Source organism: the organism of the source record quoted next, unplaced genomic scaffold (genome assembly GCF_019419815.1).
Source record: "Pyrus x bretschneideri cultivar Hongxiangsu unplaced genomic scaffold, Pyrus_bretschneideri_v1 Contig50, whole genome shotgun sequence".
In the NCBI taxonomy this organism is placed as follows: Eukaryota; Viridiplantae; Streptophyta; class Magnoliopsida; order Rosales; family Rosaceae; genus Pyrus; species Pyrus x bretschneideri.
Genome location: NW_025999788.1, coordinates 2,464,148 through 2,486,113, shown reverse-complemented (window position 1 = coordinate 2,486,113; position 21,966 = coordinate 2,464,148). Strand labels below are relative to the sequence as shown.

Sequence of the window (21,966 nt, the reverse complement as noted above, 5' to 3'; positions counted from 1 at the left end):
ATAGTAATCTAGATGTCATGGATACTATATGAATTAGAGGAACTAGACCGTCAATTTGGATGATTACTCATTAATAATTAGTTGTAGGAATTGAGTTGGATTGGTTAAGGTGAATCGGATTCTTTAGTGTCTTTCGGAATTGATTTATAATTTGATTTCTTTGTTGTTCTTGACATTTATTTAAGCAATTTTGATTTTTGTTTACGTTTACAATTTCAAAGTTCTTTCTCAAATCATCAATTTTTCTATTCCAATTCAAGTGTAATACAAATTAAGTTAGATAATTAGAACTATTTCAATCTTAGTTGGAACGATCTTGTGCTTGCCTACTATACTACTTAACGATTCGTACATTTGCGAGCATTAAAATTTGGACTTAATTGGGTTGATTTCGGTTAATCTAATTTTGGCAACATTTGCCTACCACTAATTAGTCTTCAGTCAATACCAAACTCTAAAATCCTATCAATCTTTATTGTTTATGTTGGAATAGGCTTAAACCGACTGAGCCGACCAATGTATTGGTCAAAATTGAACCAAACCAAACTGTTGAATGCTAGTTGATTTAGTTATACTTTTAGTGCCAAAACAAACCAAACCGAACCGTGGCAATCCTTATTAGGGATCTAGTCTAGCACATGGCGATTCTAAGTCTAAAGTTTTTAACCCAAGACTACTAAACTAAATACTAGGTACCAAATATATATATCTACAAGTTCACAACCCTAAGCCTTAAAACTAATTAAACCCTAGCAACTCCCTGTTTGGACCCCTAACAACCCAGTGAATTAGTATGGAAGTCAGTTCGAGACCCGAGTGCTAAACCCTAAATCATAAGCTCTGGCAAGAATGACAACTCTAAACCATGAGTAATTAACTCTAATTAAACCCTCTTTAATCTAAAACGCCCTAGTAAGTTAGTTTATTGATTTTCAGAGGACTAATCCTTTGTTCAACGTTTGTATCTTTTCCAGTAATGTAATTTTCCTTTTCTTACAATGTTATTGTAGGTCAGTGGAACAAGGTTCAAAAGATGAACGAGAGGTAAGGGATCTTTCACGCATGATCATTTGAAAAAAGGGAAGATTAATTCAGGGGTTTCAATCTAATTCGTACGAGATAGAGTTTGTCATCTTCATTCTGAGATCACCAATATTCTTCTCAGCTGCAAGATGCATCGAGCTTTCTTGTACGCTTCACAATGAAGATGACAAACTCTTATCTCATACGAATTAGATTTCGATACATCTTGCTTCTGGGAAAAATGCAAGGCGGTTGTCGAAGATAAGCTTAAGGAAGTAAAGAATGATGCTCTAATTACATATGATTCTATATTGCTCAAAGTTGTATACATACAACGAACCCAAAAAAAGAAAATGCTTTTATTTATTTATTTATTTATTTCTGGATCACAGCATGTTCTTAGCAACAATATGTATGATCGTAAAGGAAACAGATATGAATGTACTGCATGCAGATTAAGTCAATATTTTCAGCCACTGGTTATCTGCTCATCACCCATACCAAACCGACCGCGCAGACACTATCTTCTAGATAAGTTCACTAAGTCAGAGAAAACTTAAAAGTCAAATGCTTAAAGGTAGTCGAATATGCAAGTCAAAAATCTCAGCCATTTGTTGGCTTAATTTTTATTTGCTCATGCGAATTTCTAACAAAAGCATTGTAAACTAATATTTACGTAGTATTTTTTTAAGTTTCTTAGTATATAGAGTTTCTTAATACTTATGCAAGACATTGTGGTTGTGGCTTCGCTTTTAAATTAAAAACTTTTTTATTTACTGTACTCATGTCTTTTCTCTTTAAAACTCTAACCCATCACATGAGAAGAGATAAAATACAAAAGGATGCATACTCACCACTACATGTAAGTTTTAGTCCTCGTATTTATGTACACGTTTGTTGGAGAAATGAACTCCAACGGTTTTGCTCTTGTATAGTTTGATGTTAGGAGGAGAAACTCAAAAAGTGTTCATGATGCTACTGCTGGATTTCTGAGCGCATGAAAGCTACTCGTTCATCAACATATCCTTTCACATTCACACAATTTATTGCCAATATGCAGCCAAATTATTAGCTTTTCATTCTCGTATTTCATTGTTTTTGTATTGATATAAACCCGAAATTTCTATGATACTACGAAGCACGGCCGGCCTTGAGGACATGCAAGTGGTGGTGGCACTGCAAAATCGTAGGGCCTCTGATTTATAATTTTGTTTTACCTGTATATATAATATATGTATTTTTAATGTGTGAAGATTCATCAAAGTAAGCCCTCAGTGTAAGTGATCTTGTGCAGTTGAGTCTCGCACATGACCTCCAAAGTCTCACCGACCTTGCTTCGAAGCATAAAATATTCCGAAGTGTATTAGAAAATCTCAACACAAACAAATAAAGCTCATGCAGACCAATTCATGTATTTTTATGTCTAATCCCAAGAAGTTCGGCACAAAATGAAAGAAAGGATGCCTACTTTGTGAGCATGTGTTAGGTTTTCAAATACCAAGATGAAAATTGACACCCCTTTTTTGAGAGAACATGCTTGAAATGTGGGAACAGAAAACCTACTTAGGAAAAGGCACTTTGACATGTAGGCTTAGCATATATATTTCATATATAGAGGTAATGATTCCATTAGCTTCTAGTATTCAACTTTATTGGTGATACAAATCATACGTTACTTACCAACATGTAGGTCCTAATGGGAAAGTTGATTTTGATTCCAAAATCTCTACTGAGAACTTTATTAATTTTGTAGTCAAGCAATTATCTTAATAATTTGTATACACCTTCTTCTCTTTTCCACATTAAATATATTTTTGGGCTAAGTTTGACTCAAGTATGAAATTAGAACTTTTTTTTTTTTTTATCAACGTAGCGATTCTAAATAAAACTCTTGAGGGATTCAAGATTTCATACATTGAAAACTTCAAAACTACAGAGATGGAGAAATTTAAAAATGAGAAACCAGGTTGAGAATAATTATGTCCTAAATTGACTAAAAAGTCATGTCGCAAGATCTCCTTAAACTTTTGAATATCTCTAACTTAGACAAAAAATTATATAAAATTAAACATGGATAGGAGATCTTAAACTTATGATCAAGTCAAAGACAAAAATAAAAATAATATTAGGGAGTGCATTATGCATAATGCACTTTATAATCCACTTTTCTTTTGTCCTTTTTTCCTTTCTTCTTTAAAATTTGTTGGTTGGTTGGTTGTCTTAGCTTTAACAGGCCAATCTGCGTTAAGCTTGGGATTTAAGCTTGGCATAAATCACATATGCATGCCATCATTGATAACTGAAGGTTCTCCACCTTCCAATCTTACATCACCGTCCCTTTACACAAGTGGCAAGCAAAAGACATATATCCTGGCAAGCAAAAGACATATCCTTTACTTGTAAGCTGCAATCAACACCAACGTCAAGATCCTTGCATCAAAGCAACAAACCCTCCTCAAAATTAATTAATCACTTCATCAATTATTAACAATCAATCTTAGTAGACTCGGTTACGAACTTTTAATCACGATTTATAAAACTGTTGGAACGTTGAACTGACAACAACGAGGTACTAAACCATCGTGTTCGTATTGATTCTAGGTGTGCATATTTCCGCTCTTTAAGGTAGAGGTGCAAGTTTTATTTAAGTTGATTGTCAAAAAGCAATTACAAAGTCTGGACTGTGTCCCATTATACATTGGCCTTTACAAAGGGTGGGCAGAGAGCTTTTGAAAGTAGAGGGTTGCTTGTTCCATAATCTATTTTTAAGTACCTAAAGAAGCTATTTCAGTTGACTCTTTCACAATTAAAATTTGATATCCATAAAAATAAAAAATAAAAAATAAAAAAAAATCGAAGATATCCTTTGGCCAGCTGTGTGAAATTGAAAGCAAGTTTAGCAGTATTAGTGTAGAGAGTGGACTCCATATGTCATGTGAGTTTCATCCTTACGTATATAAGGACCCCATGAAAATATAATGCATGGCCATATCAAATCTCCCTATGCCATCTCTCTTTCTCCTTTCCCTCTTTCTCCTTTCCCTCTCTCTCCTCTCCTCTCTCTCAGACACAGTTGAGTCTCTCTCTCCTCTCTCTCAAAGAACAGTTGAGGGGAATGTTGTCTGATTCGAAATCTTTCGGTGAAGCTTGAAGATTGTCATCATTTGAATGATTTCGGACCAGGCTTCATTCCCCTCAGCTAGGAGGAATAGACTTTAGAAACATATCATGCATTAAAATGCGCCGATGAAGAAGTGCCTCTTGTCGTATCTTATATAATGAAGAATATACAGGTATATCAATTTGTTGTTTTAGTACACTGCCTTATAATTGGCTGTTTATGCAGAGAAGCTGCAGATTTTCAATTGTGGTCGGAACCAGAGACCGGAGCAACCCAGCATCAGGTCGGTAATGACATGTAGTTTAATTTCTGTATCTTTTTCATGTTTAGAATGTTGACAAATATATATAGTGCCAATGTGAATTACTGCAAAATTAAAAACGCTTTCCTTCTATCCTTTTCGTTTGTTTGTTTCTTTGGTGTTCTGATAAAGGATATAAATTGATCTCTATCTTCCATGCCAAACAATATCTTACAAGATAAGTCAACCCTAAATAGGAAGAACTTACATGAAATTGAGACGTTGAGAACTTTAACGAAAAGTTTATGGTACCGTTCACTTTAACGAAAAACCACATTTTTACACTAAAAAGTCATGATATTATTCACTTTATTCTTTATTTTATCATTATCGTTAAAACCCAAATTTTTCAAACTTTTTTTTATTAGTTTTCGTTTTCATGTAAGTATGCAAACCTGATAACACCATGTGGCTCAGACACCTACATGTGAAGTTCATAATTTCAAGTGGGTCAGATCTGCTGGATATAGATAACTTCACAATATCTATGTTATAACTGTGGGTTCTGATTTTCATGTTGAAAGTAAAGCTTGGTTGAAATATAAGAATCAAACAAAGTACTTGTTTGTTTTGTGGGGTTCCTTTATTGGACTTGAGAAGGATAGAAAAACTATTTGGGGGGTTGAAATGATAGACTGCAAGTGACAGAAGAGGGGGCTGCCGACTGCCAGCCAATGTGATCTTTGTCTGCTTGTATCGTTTGTGTTATTCATTTACTCATGCATATGCTATCATGACTTTTATTTTCATGAATCATTGTACGGCTATTCCCTAATTTTCTACAAATTAAGGGCCGATTTGGATGTAGTGATTTCAAATTTACTTATTTGGACTGGAATGAAAGGAAGAAAACATACGGATTTTGAATGATTCCTTGTATATCTTTGTTTCAACTTATTTTCAAATGTACTACATCTAGTTACTTCAGATACATCCAATTTTTCGTGTTCTAATTACGTCAATGATTAAATCCAGTCATTTTACCACTTAGTACTACGGTTTAATTGTATTCTTCTGTACCTGTAAATAAGATGTTTTAGGTTCGAATCTTATGGACGGTAAATTTGATACCAAATTAGATTGCTCATTATGTGGTTTAACCAAACTCATCCCTCTCTTTAATGTAAAATATATCGTTATACTAATGTATTCGATCCTTTTCTTGCAATCCTTACGTCGAAAGGGAGCGAAATCTTAGTAACAAGTGAATTTGTTGACTTTTCCATTGATCCCTTCTCAAAAATCAAAATTGCGCAGTCAATAATGACTTTTAGGCAGATTAACAATCATAAAATGTTAAAAAACAAATAACCTTTTTTTTCCTTAATAAATTACAGAGAAATGTCAAGAGGACTCAAAAGTAAGCTCTTTATGAAGTCTCCATCACCTCATATTTTTTGCACAATGTTTAATATGTTGGCACGAAATTGACGTTAAACTGTGAGGTGTCAGAGAATCTATAGAGAGTCTCACTTTTGAGCATTTCTCAATTACAAAATATAAGATGACTCGTGAATCTGTGTATCAAATTACTGACTTACCCACCACTAATTATGCTTGAAAAGTACCCAACAACAAACATAATCCAATCAAAGGGACAGATTTTGCAGGGCATCACAATCACCTGCCAAGTCAAGCAAAAGCCAGTCTGGCTTGCATGACCTAAATATACCATGTTTTTAAGCTGTAATCACCCCAATCAACAAGATTCATAATTAAGACCTTTACTAATCACCCCAATCATTTGGATCTCACCATCTGACAGGAAAAGGAGGAGATGAAAACTGAAAATTCATGTCATTAGACATACAACATGCTACAAAGCTTCTTAGGATTTGGAATTTCTCTCCCCCATAAAGTTTCGGAATCTGAAATTTAAGGAGAAAGCATTTCACTTTGTATCCGAAGTTTTGTGTTCGAATCCAGCTCCCTTATTGTCACTTGTATCCAAACAAAAATGAAAATATTAAACTCTGATCTGCTAACTAGATGCAGCCTTAGGGTTGGTGGACTGCCTTATAGATGAGCCAAACGGGGCTCTTTAGGGTAACATCTGTTGATACATGCCATTCTTTCAGTCATCATTTGCTCCACTTTTATCGCTGAATGACAAGAAAAAGCAGAGAGAGAGTATGTCTGGTCTCTTTTAGTTGACATCCATCAATCTAAATTAAGTTGGAAATGGTGTTTCCTTCAGAAACAGAAACTAATTGTATGTATGTGGATGTTTTCATTCGTGATGGAGGATATCCAATTCTCCTCAAGAATTACCAGCAGATGGTACAAGTAATAACAAAACCATATTCTACAAATTTCTTTAGTTTTATTAGTATTACACTGTACAATGCTAAAGTCTTGTATAAGTATGCTGACCTGGGTGTAGCCAAGTTGGCTAGAGGCTAGAGCAGTCTCCGATTTGCACCCAAGCTCGAATCTCCCTTCCTGTAATTTAGATTATATTAGAATATGGCTCAAATAAAGGAAAGTATTCTACGGGGTAAAAAATATAGACAAACGTTCACAGATAAACTCTTCACAATTTGACCCTCATAGAACAACTAGTGAGGCCAGACTCTAAAACCATTTCAATTCAGCTCTTCTGACATGGGGGTTAGATGTTTTTATTTTTTTTGTTCTATGAAGAACGGAAAATATTTTGTGACCATCAAATGGAAGGAGAACAAAAGCCTCGTAATGTATTGCAGCAGAAAATTATAGTGAATAATAGTTTGCAATTATGTTATTGAATTCTCAACATGAATATTTCACAAAATTTAAGGTTTTCATGAAATACAAAGAAGTTTAGTACCTGTATTACAAAACTGTGAAGTAGAACAGGACTGGTTACTACACGCTCTGCGGATCATGTTCTCTCTACAAAAGATTAACACTGGAGTGACATTCATAGAACAGTAACACCACGTCATAATCTGCAATACCAGGTGAAAAATGCAACTTTGACACGCACAAGCATGCTGCTCTAGGTCTTCTTTCTTTGCAACCTTGATTCAGAGGAGTTGCACAAGCACTGCAGTTGAATGCATCTTCAATCCATCATTACACCATCCATGTGATCTGCCCTCATACAAACCCAGTCACCCCACCACTGAAGTTTTTGCTTTGAGTTTAAGACCATAGCAATGCACCTTCACATCTTGAAACTTCTGTTTGAATGTGTGAATAGAATCACAAGACTTTCTGATTAGGAGTAATGAGTGAAAAATCATGCGAGAGACTTTAAACTTACCATGTCATCTTGCACCGGCTAGTGGCAGGAAATGTTGGAAGCAAGTCCAGACACTTACGATACTTTTCATCCTTCAACAGTAGGTCTATGACAATGGAGACTGTACTGGCATCTGGTGACAGATTTCTTTCTGCCATCTTGTGGAGAAGTTCAACCACTTTTGCCGAGTCATCATTTTGGCAGAAACCACGCATGAGGATATTATAAGTGATGATGTTTGGAGCACACCCCTTCCCTTCCATTTCTAAAAACAAATCATTTGCCTTTTCCAGTTGCCCATCTATACAGAGCCCATGGATCATCATGGAATATGTTACAACAGTCGGCGCCAGGCCTCTATTTGACATTTTGTGGAATAGGTCCCAAGCAATTTCAAGCTTTCCTGCTTTACATAACCCATCAATAAGGCAGCCAAACATTTCAACTCCAAGCTTGAAGTTGCTATTTTCTAAAGTATGGAAAATTTCCATCGCCTCTGTTAGGCAATTGTTTTTGCAAAGCCCGTCCATGAATATTGTATATGTAGTTGAATTTGGTAACAGATTCTGAGTTCGTATCTCACTAAACAATTCTTGTGCATCCTGAACTTTACCCATCTGAAAAAGACCAGTTAATAAGGCATTATATGTTATTATTGTTGGCCGAACTCCTTTGTTAATCATTTCCTTGTAAAAATTGGTAGCTTCCAGTATCTTCTTATGTTTGCAGTATCCATTGATCAACACATTGTAGCTAATGGCACCAGGTTCACAACCTCTGCTTGGGATAGAATGAAAGAGCTCTCTTGCTTCATTAAGCCTACCCACCAAACACAAGCCGTCAATCAAAATGCTGTAGGTAAATATATCCGGATCTATGCCTCTACGAATCATCAATTTTAACAAGTCACTACTTTCTTTCACATTTCCCCTTCTGCAAATTACTCCTATCAACACATTGAATGTTACCAAATTAGGCTGGACACCCTGATCCACCATCTCACTTAACATAGCTTTCGCTGCTTCCCATTTCTCATTGTAATACAGACCGTGTATCAAAGAACTATATACATTCACATCAGGAACAATCCCTCTACCTTTCATTTCTATGAAAAGTTCTTTCGCCTTATCTACCAACCCGGCTTTACACATCCCGTCAATGATGGTCGCATAAGTAAACACATTCGGCCTACAACCAACACTATAAGCACCACTTCCATTAGCCATTCCTTCATGCAACCTAAGCGCAACGTTCACGTTGCCCGTTCGACACAACCCTTTAATCAACGTACTAAAAGTAAACTCATTAGGATGGCACCCCAACTTTACCATTTTCTCAAACAACCTTGTTGCCTCAAAAATTTTATCCTCCCTACACAACCCTTTAACCAAACAAGTATAACTCACAGTGCTTGGTAGAAATCCCCTCCTAAAAAGACTCCCCATGACCACAAAACCATCGCGAACCCGATTCGCAGTACAGCAGCAATTAAGCAAAACATTAAGAGTAATGAAATTTGGCACCAACCCAGCTGATATTATTGCATTGTAAAGTGGAAAAACTTGAGAGAAATGCTTACTTTTTGCAAGTCCACTGAATAAAAGATTGAATGAAGAAATTGGAGGAGTGGGTTGCATTCGAATCATGTGACTAAAATATTGCAGAGCTTCATAGAGAGTGAAATTACCCGACTTGCAGTTGGATTCGAGGAATTTCTGAAGTGGGGTTTGGATTGGGAGATTGGGAATTGGGGTTTTTGGTGGAGATTTTGGATTTGGAGAAGTGGGTTGTGAGGATTGGTTCGTCGGGACAAAGAAAGGTGAAAGCTTGGTTGGAGTTTTGGGATTTGGGGATGTGGGTTTTTGTGGGTTTGTGAAGAAAGATGATAGCTTGGATTTTGAAGTAGCCACCGGGGAGCTCATCGGAGCGGTTCAAAGCAGAAGAGCTTCAGCAAATGCTGCTTCGTTTTTGTGGAGTTGGTGCGTTTTAGCAGCTAAACAACTTAGGTTTATATAAGCTTGCTGCTTGCACGAAGATAAATAATAATAAAATTAAAAATTAAAAATTAAAAAAAAAAACTAATGAAAATAGTTTAAAAATTTTGAGTTTTAATCAAAATGATAAAAAAGTGTTGTAAGTTAATAGTATCAAAAGTGACTTTTTAGAGTAAAAATACCATTTCGGTAAAAATGAACAATACCGGTACTATTTCGTTAAAACTCTTTATAAAAAATTAAATAATAATAGTAAAAATAAATAAATATATATATATATATATGAAAAACTGAAAAGTTAAAGAGAGATTATTGTGTGAAATTATATTATGGTTTATGATTTTATTTTATATAGAAGACTACATTATTTTTTTATTCTATTTTAATAGATCAGATACTTTTATTAAAAGTTTTTACAATGTCACGCTCTTGATAAGAGCTGAACCGATGAGGTGTAATAATGTGAAGGTCTCATTGAAAATTTGTCACTTGCAAACTTTACCAGTTAATGTAAAAGGTATGGACAAATTTAACGTAAAATGAATGCATTAAATTTAAGTGCACGGATTTTTTTAATTTTTGACAAGATACTACTCTAAATCTTTTTAAATGTAAATTATGACGAAAAATTTAAACTTAAATACAATAAATTTGAATTGATGTAATTCACGTAAGCAAAAAAGTGGAATTTTTTTTTTTTTTGGAACAAAAAAAGTGAATGTTTGAAATTCTTAAAAGTGGGGAATGTATAATTACTAAAAAAAGATAAAGTTTTATATACAGAGACAAAAACTTTTACTATATTTTAAAAAACTCTATTAATTTTAAACATGTCAAAGAGACAAAAACACAAAAACAATTAAAATCCAGCCTAAAAACATGAAAACAATGTTTTAAAATATCAACCATACCTCTAAGATTTTAGGCTTTTAATAGAACTTAACTGTCACAACTCCACCAAAATTAATATGTGCCATAAGTTCAACCAATCATCGACTATTTATGCAGAATCGGTTTTGAAACTATACGTAGAATAAGTTTGAATCATTTATTACTATAATCAGTTCAATCAGTTCTTGACCTTTTTTGCAGAATCAGTTCAACCCGTCTTCAACAATTTTTGCAGAATCAGTTCAACCCGTCTTCGACCCTTTTTGCAAAATTAGTTCCACCCGTCTTTGACCATTTTCGCAAAATCAATTCACCTGACTTCGACCATTTTTGCAAAATCAATTCAACCTGTCGTCGACCATTTTGCTGAATCAATTTAACCCTTCTTCAACCATTTTTGCATAATCGATTCAACCAGTTCTCAACCATTTTTGCAGAATCAGTTCGACTCGTCTTCAACCATTTTTACAGAATTAGTTCAATCTATCTTCAACGATAACTCCAACTATCCTCACAAATTAAGTGTGCAGTCGTAGGCCGGATGCTCCAGAGGTTGCATGATCATTTCAATAGAATTAACTACAAGTCTATTGTGCCCAAGCATGAACCCACAATCCAAAATTGAGGTGGGCTGAACTTTGAAGCCAAATTTCAATAGTGAAAGGATTTTATAAAAAAAATCACAATTAACAACCAACAACTAACAATATTAAGAGTTGCGACATGCCAATCAGCTACATTAGCTACATAGGCCAAGAAAAGAGAGAGAAGTGAGTAATACAGAGGTGGCCACCAAGGCGACATTCAAAAATCAATCAAAACTCTCAAATCTCAAAACCCCCAATTTAAGCCAATTCATTGATTAATATTAAACAAAATTAATTATTTATCGTACCCAAAATTGCCCAGATTGGCTCATCAAGGTACAAATGATTAATGTTACATCAGGATGAAAAGCAAAAAAGACTTGGAAGGGAGATGAAGAGGGTTAGAGAAGATATAAAATCATTAATCTACATTGATGATTTAATCTATATTAATGAAGGGTGTTTTGATGAGCCAATATATTTCTGTGTATTTTATAAAAAGCGATTTTTATATGGTGGAGATGGAGATGGAGATTGGCTCATCAAGCGCAAATGATTAATCTACATTAATAAAGGGTATTTTTGTAATTTAAAAAATAATCAATGATGTTATAACATTATCACTGCTTGACTAACAAGTTGATTTTATTAGTAATATACACGTGTCACCACTCAATAACAAACAACAAACTATCACGATTAACCTGCACCCACAGAAACCAGATGCATATCCCAAATTCCCCTTCTCATCTTTTCACGATCCAAATCAAACAAAAACAAAAGCAAAAAAAAAGGAAGCAAAAAAAAAAAATTCATACATTCGTTCTTCAAATCTTAGCAGTTTTCCTGGAATTTGTAAGAGACATGCAGAAAGGTGAGAAATATCATGGAACAAAACTAGTCACCCTCTTGATATTGGCCTCTTCCGTCGCTCTTTGCTTCCACCCTTCATGCAAAAACCTCTCTCAATTTTCATTCCCCGTCACCTCTCCCTTTTCTTCAGATCACACCTTCTCTCACATCCTTGTAGCCTCCTCCATCGGCATCATCGTCGCCGCCGCCCTTCATTACCGCCTCCGAAACCACAAGGATCACAAGATCGTCCCCCGCCTCAAGGTTTCCGACTCAGTCCGCGTTCATCAGAAGCTCGAGAGGTTCCCCCACTACGTAGGTAATGATTACGTGATCGTCCGCTTGTTTTTCATGGCCTTTGCGATCTGCAAGGTGTGTTTTGTGGTTGAATGTTTTCGGCGTTGTGGGTGCAGCTAGGCAGCTGGGATTTAAAGACAGAAGAGAATGTCCGCAGCTCTGCAAGTTGGCCACTGAATACATTAGAAAATTTGAGGGGTTTGAGGAGGACATCTACAACTTCTTTGCTAGTGAACCGGATGCAGATTCGCTCTTCGTGAAACTTGTCGAGGAGTTTGAGAGATGCATTCTTAGTTATTTTGCATTTCACTGGGGCCAAGGTGATCTGATGATTACTCAGGTGATTAGGATCAACAACAAAATATATGAATGATACTGTGATTGTGTTCGTGATGCATTTTTTTCGTAATTTAGCCATACAAGGTAGAATCCCTATGATTTATTTCTCCGTGAAACCGAAACTAACAACAATTTATGAAATTTCAGATCTTGAGCTGTGATAATGAGCCTAGAAAGAAGCTCAAGAACATTGTCATGGCAGCAACCAGGTGGGAAATTAACTTTTTTTCGTAGTGCGTGCGCGCGCGCGTTAATATGAATGACAGTTGATATGCTAAAATTGAAGTTTCTAGCAATACTAATTAACCGCAATTATGATATAGAAAACAGAGATTCGAGAGAGTGACGAAAAATTTGAAGGTGGCTAGAGTTTTCACTACCTTAGTGGAAGAGATGAAGGCAATGGGACTCGCAGCGCCAGATGACTCGACGTGTACAGAGGTGATGGCTCCGGTGGCTCACGCTGATAGAAGTCCGGTCCTACTCCTCATGGGAGGCGGAATGGGAGCAGGGAAGAGCACTGTGTTAAAGGACATTCTCAAAGAGTAAGGAAAATTCTACATAAAACCAACTTCTTTTGGAACAGCTTTGAAGCCTCATTGTATATTTGGGTCATAACTATTACTAAAATTTATGATTTACTAATCATATTATCAAGGAAATCAGAAGCGTAACGAATTACTGAGAAGTAGTATTTCCAAATTCAGCCATCATAGTTTGACTGAAAAGAAAACGAAAATCAAAGCAGTGAGAAGCTAACGCAATCTTTATGGATGAAATGTGTTACAGACCGTTCTGGGCTGGAGCAGCGGGGAATGCAGTAGTGATTGAGGCAGATGCCTTCAAAGAATCAGATGTCATATACAGAGCTCTCAGCTCCAGAGGCCATCATGATGACATGCTTCAAACCGCTGAACTGGTATATATATCAACTCTCTCTCTCTCTCTCTCTCTCTCTCTAACTTCGCAGCACGCCAGCAGTAATAGAATTTTTACCACCTGCAAAAATAGAGATAAAAACACATAAAATACTTGCAAGATAACAAGGTAATTATAGTATAAACGTCGTTTCTGCAGGAATTGAATGAATAATTTGTATTTAAACTAATTCTTAGCTAATTATTTGAAAACAAAGATTGGAAAAGATTGATTTTGAATTTAAAAATAATAAAAAGGAATTTAATTAAAATGGTTAAAAAGATTAGCAAAGCAAAGAAAGCAAAGGAAAGCGTTTTGAAAATCAAATTGTAAAAGCCTAGCGTTCTATTATTCCTTTAACAATTCTATGTAAATTTACCAATTACTTATAAATTACCCATGCAACTTTGAAAGTTAGGTTTTTCTAATACATCTTCTACTCGTGGTATTCAAGCTATAACGTATATCAAACATTCAATCTGTCTGTGATATTCAGATCAAATATAAATATACATAACTCATTACGCTTTGTGAAAACCATTTGAAAAACCATGCAACCCCTAAGACGTGGTATTCATCCTAGGTGAAATTACAACTATCAAGCACAAGAAGCAATACTCAATTCCCGATGGTATTTCGACCAAATTGTATCCGATTACTTATCTAAACATCCTAATGGTAGCTAAGCATTCAAATATAGAGACAGTTTAAGCATTGTGATTAATAATTCAAAGTATGCATGCATAATATCATAAGCAATTAAATAAAAAACTACATATTCATGCTAAGGCTTAAGGCATCGTCCTAGCAAACGGAAATCAGTTACGAAGAATCATATAATAAAATATTTTTAAAAACATAGATAGAAAACACCTTGAAAATACAAAAGTAGTGCATTCTCCCAATTGATGCGTGCTACCCCCTCTTCTTTTTAACCCTAATGGCTAAACATCTTTATTTATGCTACTACAAAATAAAACCTTAACAGATCTTAGAATAAAACTATGAAACATAATAAAATATTAAAACATAAAATAAAAGGTTTTCTATTTGAACTAAAATTCAGACTTATTAGAAAATCAGACTTTTGACCGACCAAATCAACTTCAATTTGGTCCCAAAAGATCTCTTTTTAAAGCTTGAGACGTCCCCTACAAATCTTTAGAAGGAATCTTCCTCAAAATATGCTATCTTGACCTCCAAATGCCTAAAACGTCCAGAAACATCAATCTGGGAAAGCTACGCGCTAAGTCTTAATTTTATTGCCACAGTCAAACGGCTTAGTAGAAAAATCTGGAATTTTGAAACAATTATCTTGAAAGACTCACGAACATCCTCCAATTGGAATCACTCTAAAATTCATCCGTTTGATCACTTTTTGCTCCAGAGGAAATCTAATATCCTACATTGAAAATACATAACAAAGTATCAAAATTCTACCAAAATAATCAATAAATTAATACTAAGAAAATACCCCCAAACTTAACCTTTTGCTTGTCCTCAAGCAAAACAAAACTCAAAAACAAAAATAAAAACTAACAACTAAAGACTTGGACACAACTAACTAAGATACAAAAATTTCACCTTCAAGTTGCAATTCATAGAAAATGATATGACAAAATAACCACTAAATTAATACTAAGATTAGGGTAAAACATATGGTATAATATGGACTCATCAAGCAGCACCACACTTTTCCCAGAAGTTCCCTGCAAATAGCATAGAGTAACCCGTAAACTGACATATATAAGTATTCATTGCATAGCCTTTTATAGGTGAGTTATATTACCTGAAGGGGCAGCTGATTACAGTGCATCTCTATCCTTGATCTGGATGAAGAGTTGATCCTTCACAACTAAGAACACTGCCCAATTATATTCTCTACTTTCTGCGTCTCCTTTTCCTGTCTCGATTAGAATGCTGCAGTGAAACTTTAGATGCACTCAACAAGCAGAATTTACTCAAAAACTGATAAAACTATACTAAACAGGTACACCAATCATCTACGGACGCAGCATCATCCCTCCTCGTCACAGCGCTTAATGAAGGGCGGGATGTCATCATGGACGGCACACTCTCTTGGGTGCCCTTTGTTGTGCAGACAATAACAATGGCCAGAAATGTTCATCGCCGCCGTTACCGCATGGGACCTGGTTACAGGGTGAATGAGGATGGAACTGTCACTGAAAACTATTGGGAACGACTTGATGATGAAGAACCAGAAAAAGTAGGAGGCAGAAAGAGAAAACCATACAGGATAGAGCTCGTTGGAGTCGTGTGTGATGCTTATCTAGCTGTTATAAGAGGCATAAGGTAACATTACTAGTCAAAGATATCTCCTTTTTCTTACATTTTTTTCGTTTCGCTCTAAAATTTGTAGCAACAATCAACCTTGATGCATGAAAGTGGGCATTCTGAATGACAACAGGAGAGCTATCATGGTTAGAAGAGCGGTGCGAGTAAACTCACAATTGAAATCCCACAAGAGATTTGCAAATTCATTTCTAACGTATTGCCAACTGGTTGACAACGCGAGACTATATTGCACGAATGCATTGGAAGGCCCGCCTAAGGTACGCCTGCCATCCCTTCTTTTCGTTTATCTTCCTTTCCAGTAAGATGAACCTGCAGATCTTCTCATAACCAAGCTCAATAAGGACGGACCTTCTTGGTTAAAGTTCAGATAACATAACAGTACAAACTTACATTTCCTTTGATGCCTTAGATTTTTATGTCTCCTAGCCTCGGAAATCATAGCCGTTGCACCCTGAACCTTAAAACATGTCTGCTGAGCCTGGCCCAACACCTGAACTCAAGATGTATAGAATGATATAATTAGTCAATCATGGATATTAAAGATAGTGCGCTTATATAGCAGTCTAAACATCAAAAACGTGACACTAAGATAGTAATTTTTGTGAAGTTGATAGGATGGAAAGACAAAGACAGAACATTGCTTGTGGATCCAGACGAAATCGACTGCTTAAAAAGGGTGGGCAGGTTAAATGACATGGCAAATTCCATATACGAACTTTACAAGCACCCTAACCCAGCTTGTAAAACCGGGTCAGTCTGGAAGGACATTGTCTTATCGCCTTCAAGGTTAAACATTCAAAAGGAGCTGAAGTACTCCATCCAGAAAGTTGAAAGATTGAAACAATAAAACAACCGAACCAGCCAAGTAGCGTATTAAACCTCTTATCTTCACAGCTCAGAAGACGTAGACTGGACAAAGCATCGGAAGTTTTCCATATTTGCAACCAATGAATATTTTGTCTGCATTGTACCAAAGATGAGGAGCTTTTTGTCTGTGTTGTACCAAAAGTGAGGAGCTTACTCCTAAGATATACAGAAAGTGAAGATATGAAGGTTATGAGATTGATAACTGAATTATTTTCGTTGTATGAACTTCATTAGGTCAGTTTAGAAAACATGTTTCCTTGTTCCGTAAATTTTCTTGTTTTGAAACATAAACTTACGCACAACATAAACATAAAAGCAAAACCTCGTAAGGAAAAAAATGAAAGAATGGAATCTGGTAATGATGAATTTTAAGTGCTAGATGAGTTATGTATTTTACGGTAAGAACAAATGAGTTCTTTAAATGTGAAACGAACAATACAGAATGGCAGGTCCCAGAATACCAGTTAAGAGTTCAGCATTCAGACAGTAATATAAATCCTGTATAATCTATAACTTTGTAACTGCCAAATATTACCTGTCTTGGTTATATCCACAGATCCCCAGCTCACCGCCAAATAAATTCCACTCCAGACGGTATTATGGAGTTGACACTGGGGAGCCAACTTGACTTAAACATTACACAACGAACACCTGAGGAGAAAGAAACAATCTGAACAAAAACATTCATATCTTCTGAGCCATTGTTCATTACTTTTTGTTGCGCTGATTCTTCCTCCACTCTATCACAAGTCATAGGAATAAAAGGGATTTTCTAAGCTAGGACCATGCATCTAAAGCGTCAACCCAAAAAATCAACGTGTAGATGACAAAGAATGAATACCTGCCTGCCTGATATCAGTCAGCTACATGCGATGCTTAGCCTGGAATTGAGGTTCAAAACCTGCACTCCGTCAGGTAAATAAAAGTTCAGAAATAAAAAGGGGAGAAAATGATACATAAATGAGAGGGGAAGACAGAGATCTCTCAAGACAAGATCAGTAGTAAACATGGTTAACCTTTAAAGAAAAAAAAATGGTAAAAGACATGCCTGCCTGTGTTTCTCTACTCCTTGGTCGTCGACTCATCAGCAATAACTCCTTTCCTTTGGCATTGTTGTTTCGTAAGTCCAATGGTTCCTTTCACATCTCTTGAGTAGCTTGTGAATCCGGCAGCATAAGAACATATCCACATATGCGCATGAAGTGCATCCAACAACTTAATGCCAAACGTTGATGCAATCCTTTAGACGATTCTCAGTGTTTCTCTTCTCAAGTTGCTCTAAATCTTATTTCCACCAACCAAGTTCTCCAGTTGCTCTAGGTTTTGTGTAATTTACAAACCTGGGATGTAACCATCAAGCGTTTGTTGTAGTTGAAAACTAGCATAGATATACGAATAGCCTAAGTTCGGGTAGAAACTCCTGGTTCCTAGATAGAATGATTTCTTTAACCAGTGTCTCAGTTGTGTAAGGTGAGCAAACAGAATAACGAAAGAATGTAATTTTTGCATGGCATTACATTCACAAGCATATAAATGTAATCACGATGCTGAAAATGGAACGATAAGCAGAAAAGGGAAACACGGACCAGAAAAGGCAACTGAAAACAACATGGAGACTGGAACAGAGTTTTGAGAAATAAATTACCAGAAACAGCATATGAGAAATGGAAACCGCCTAGGAGATTCACATCTAGGTTTTAATCCCTCCTCTGGCTAAATCTTTGTAATTTATCACCTGGTGTAGCAGGCAGGCAAGGTAATGCTCAGCTCACACTGAACACGTTTCAAGTTTTGCGCATCTCAACTTCTTGGGGTTATAGTATCATAATCAGTAAGGAAGCTATGTATTCTGTTCATTTCAAGTCGCTACCATGATCGAAAATAAATGTATCACTTCCAAGAGTTCCCAAAATCAGAGCAAATGGGTGATAGTAAAATGAGCACCAGCTCTCAGTAGTTTCTTTTCTGATCTCGCATCCCTACATTCTTCCTATATGCAAGAAAACAAGATTGAGCATCAACTTACAGAGTGTTTTCAAGAGAAAGGTGCCCAAAAACACCAGTGTACCAAGATAACGCAATATACTCCGAAGTAGATGGGAAGTATCAGCATGCACATCTGAATCAATTTGAAACCCAGTAGCCTCCTTGTTTCAGCTAAACTAGACGCATTCCTCAGTAACGCGGTGACTAAAGGAAAGACTTGTACTGCAACTACACCGGTTACATTGTGGAAATCCTACTTGGCAGAGCCACCTGAGCTGTGTTTTTTACATGGCTTCTTAGCATGGTTTTGTGCTACGTTCACAAGCCGGGTAATTCTGGGTTCGAGACTGGCAGCAATCCAATTCAACTCCTCCCAATCCTCGACACCTTTGTAGAGGCCTTAAAAGCAAATGAGGTATCCTAAAATACCTCTGATTTACAACCTTTTAAGAGTTATAACTTGTAACTCAATCACCTGGGTTCTTCTACCCCCAACCGACCAAATCACGTGTTTAGCCTCAACAAATCGGGTATGGTTTGATTCAGTTGTTGTATTTCCAGTAAGATCAAACAATCCTCTCGTGCAATGAACTTGTTACATGTCTACAATGTAGCACTGACTCCCGAACCCTACTTATTCACATCATTTATCTCCGAATCTCGGCCACATATCAAAAGATTTCTCTTGCCTGATTTGTTTCTACAATCTTATCAACGGGCTTACACAGTCTACTTTGCCGACATCTGTTTCCATGTAAACTACATTGCCATGTAAACCTAAGAAACCTCCTCTATCCAAAAAAGATTTCATAATTAAATATCACAATTTTTTCTATATACAAGCGATATTAGAGGAGCCAAGACCCAAAAAACAGTTAACGAACAATCGAAATTGGGAAGAGGAGAACCAAACAAGTAATGAAAACCAAATTACTTTAACCTAATATTGTTATGAGCATTGGGGGTTTTTCTAAATTTCCATAAGTATGAATTGAAATCTACGGACACAGATGGTTTGGGAGTTTACCAAGCTTGGACGAGAAGCAGGCTAGCGTCTACGAAACGCCGTCGCTTCCTTTTTGGATCGTTCACGCAATTGGAACATGCAGAATAATGCTAAAATGCGCGGGGGGGAACACAATAACTCTTCATCTTCTCTAATTCATCAACTCAAATGTACTGTACTTCGTTACAATCCATTCCCAAACTCTCCCCCACAAAACCCTAGACAAAAATAAACAGACCGATTTTCAGGCAGAAAATTACTCCAAAATGGAAAATATAAAATAAATTCCGGATTTTATATTCCTTTTTTGTAACTGCAGAGACGGAGAGATTTACAAGACTACCCCTACAGACCAACTAGACTCTCTTCCTCTCTAAACGCTCTCACTTCTTTCCTCTGCGAGCTGGAGCTTTCCTCGCCGGCGACTTCACGCTCCGCGCCGGAGCCTTCTTCGGAGTCGACGCTTTCTTAGGGGCAGGCCGGGGGGTCGGAGCTTTCCTTCCGGGAGACGACCTCGTCAGCGTCCTCGACACCTTGGCTGGCTTCTCCTTTGGCTTCGGCTTCGGAGCAGCCGCCTTGGGCTTGGTAGCAGCAGCTTTTGGCTTGGCGGCCGCGGGTTTAGGCTTGGCGGCGGGTTTTGGTTTGGCAGCAGGCTTAGACTTAACCGGAGCAGCCGCTTTGGGCTTCGTAGCAGCAGCTTTTGGCTTAGCTGCGGGCTTGGCCTTCGGTTTCGCCTTAGGCTTGGCAGCGGCAGCGGCCTTTGGTTTGGCCGGAGCTTTGGCAGCTGGCTTTTTCCCTCCCTTAGGCTTCGCAGCAGGAGCTTTTGCCTTCGGCTTAGCGGCCGGCTTCTTCTTCACCGGAGAAGAAGGCTTCGGCGCCGAGGACCTCACAGGCGGGAGCTTGTAGGAGTTTTTGACCTTGACGATCTTATCGGAACTCACAAGCTTCTTCAAATGGAAGAGCAGAAGCTTCTTGAAGTTGGGCGGCAGCTGCTTGTGCTTCTCCTCGATGAACTTAGTGATCGCGTACTGGCTCGAACCAGTCCTCTCTTTCAAAGCCACAATTGCGTCCTTAACCATCTGGAGAGACAAAATCGAACCGGAAAAATCAGATCGTAAACCCTAAATTCCCAAAACTTGCAGCACACGAATTGTGAAATTGAGGATTCGAATTCTAGAAAATTCCAGAAAATGCATTACCTCTTCGTACGGAGGGTGAGCGGGGGCGGCTCTCGGCTTCCTTGGAGCAGGTGCCTTCTTCGCTTTGGGCTCCTTGGCCTTGCTGGCCTTACCGGGATTGTCTGCCGGTTTGTCGTCCGCCGTCTCGGCGGTGACCGGCTCGGGAGGAGGATTCTCGACCGTCTCGATCGCAACGGCCACGGTTGCTTCTTCGGACGCCATGGTATCGAATTCAAAAGCTAGGGTTAGGGTTTGGAAATGAAGGGGAAGGGGGAGGACTCAGATTTGAAAGAGGGAAGAGAGAGAGATCTGAATCGACCAGCAATGTGCGTGTGTTGATTCACCGGTAGTTTCGTTGTGTGAGAAGATGACGGAAATTGGACGGTTTAAATAGTCAAGTGCGTGAGGGACGATATCCGAAGGCTCAACGCTGATTGGTCGAGTGCCCCAGCACGCGGATCGCTGCCTTTGAGGAAGTTTGAATGTGGGCCTTTGGATGAACCGTGGTGGACGGTTGTGGATGCTCTGGGTGGAGAGGTGTAAATGGCTGGGTTTGGAAAATTAGGTGTTAATTCTTGCTTTGGGTGTGCTTTTGTGCTCAACTGATTTGATCACAAGTTGAGATTCACTTGATGGATTTGAGTGAAATTTTTTTCACCTTGTAGGAAACTATCTTAGCTTTCCGACGAGTGTTTTTTCGTGTTTTTCCGATTACGGGTTTGGGATTTATTCGGATTTGAAGCCCCAATGGTCAGGATTAGGGTTTATAATGATGTTATTGTCGTCTCAAGCGATTTTCGAAGAATGCTCGGAACCTAACCCGGATTTTTTCACCTCACCCGATACAAACGTAGTTAAGGAACGCGCCGGTTCAAGAATTACAAAAATCTGACCGGATTCGGGTGTAGAAAAGTGGATCGGAACATGGATGAAGTTGCACAAAATTTTTACTCTTTGTGCAAAGGTGTGACATATTACATGTGGTAAGTATCCTATTTGTAAAAAATCAAATGACCTAACAAATTAGCACTAAATCTATACAATCTGTGACATCAAAAGTGATC

General features: G+C 37.4%; 3 protein-coding genes across 6 annotated transcripts; 1 reads left to right on the top strand and 2 right to left on the bottom strand.

Annotated features, from left to right (window-relative positions):
• Positions 1-5,950: 5,950 nt before the first annotated feature.
• On the bottom strand, positions 5,951-9,682 carry LOC103946015 (putative pentatricopeptide repeat-containing protein At1g12700, mitochondrial). 4 transcript variants are annotated; one of them, XM_048569690.1, is made up of 4 exons: positions 7,693-9,682; positions 7,255-7,606; positions 6,819-6,887; positions 5,951-6,581 (listed from the first exon to the last, which is right to left on the bottom strand). In XM_048569690.1, the coding sequence occupies exons 1-2, from the start codon at positions 9,591-9,593 to the stop codon at positions 7,594-7,596; spliced, it is 1,914 nt and encodes a 637-aa protein (XP_048425647.1). In that variant the 5' UTR covers positions 9,594-9,682; the 3' UTR covers positions 5,951-6,581; positions 6,819-6,887; positions 7,255-7,593. The 4 variants fall into 4 exon arrangements, with proteins under 4 accessions (XP_048425647.1, XP_048425646.1, XP_048425648.1 ...); XM_048569689.1 differs by having other exon boundaries at positions 5,951-6,547; XM_048569691.1 differs by having other exon boundaries at positions 6,220-6,887; positions 7,255-7,609.
• Positions 9,683-12,007: 2,325 nt separating this feature from the next.
• Positions 12,008-16,736, top strand: LOC103946014 (calmodulin calcium-dependent NAD kinase). The gene is made up of 8 exons (XM_009356627.3): positions 12,008-12,314; positions 12,409-12,632; positions 12,779-12,840; positions 12,955-13,176; positions 13,421-13,550; positions 15,540-15,862; positions 15,978-16,122; positions 16,473-16,736. The coding sequence occupies exons 1-8, from the start codon at positions 12,008-12,010 to the stop codon at positions 16,710-16,712; spliced, it is 1,653 nt and encodes a 550-aa protein (XP_009354902.3). The 3' UTR covers positions 16,713-16,736.
• Positions 16,737-19,851: 3,115 nt separating this feature from the next.
• On the bottom strand, positions 19,852-21,237 carry LOC103946013 (histone H1-like). Its single transcript, XM_009356625.3, has 2 exons — positions 20,924-21,237; positions 19,852-20,803 (listed from the first exon to the last, which is right to left on the bottom strand). The coding sequence occupies exons 1-2, from the start codon at positions 21,122-21,124 to the stop codon at positions 20,108-20,110; spliced, it is 897 nt and encodes a 298-aa protein (XP_009354900.2). The 5' UTR covers positions 21,125-21,237; the 3' UTR covers positions 19,852-20,107.
• Positions 21,238-21,966: the final 729 nt, after the last annotated feature.

Coding starts and splice junctions, on each gene's coding strand:
- LOC103946014 (XM_009356627.3), top strand. CDS start 12,008: ATGCAGAAAGGTGAGAAATATCATGGAACAAAACTAGTCACCCTCTTG. Junction 13,177..13,420: donor TTAAAGGACATTCTCAAAGA/GTAAGGAAAATT, acceptor AATGTGTTACAG/ACCGTTCTGGGCTGGAGCAG. Junction 13,551..15,539: donor TGCTTCAAACCGCTGAACTG/GTATATATATCA, acceptor TATACTAAACAG/GTACACCAATCATCTACGGA.
- LOC103946015 (XM_048569690.1), bottom strand. CDS start 9,593: ATGAGCTCCCCGGTGGCTACTTCAAAATCCAAGCTATCATCTTTCTTC.
- LOC103946013 (XM_009356625.3), bottom strand. CDS start 21,124: ATGGCGTCCGAAGAAGCAACCGTGGCCGTTGCGATCGAGACGGTCGAG. Junction 20,804..20,923: donor CTCACCCTCCGTACGAAGAG/GTAATGCATTTT, acceptor TTGTCTCTCCAG/ATGGTTAAGGACGCAATTGT.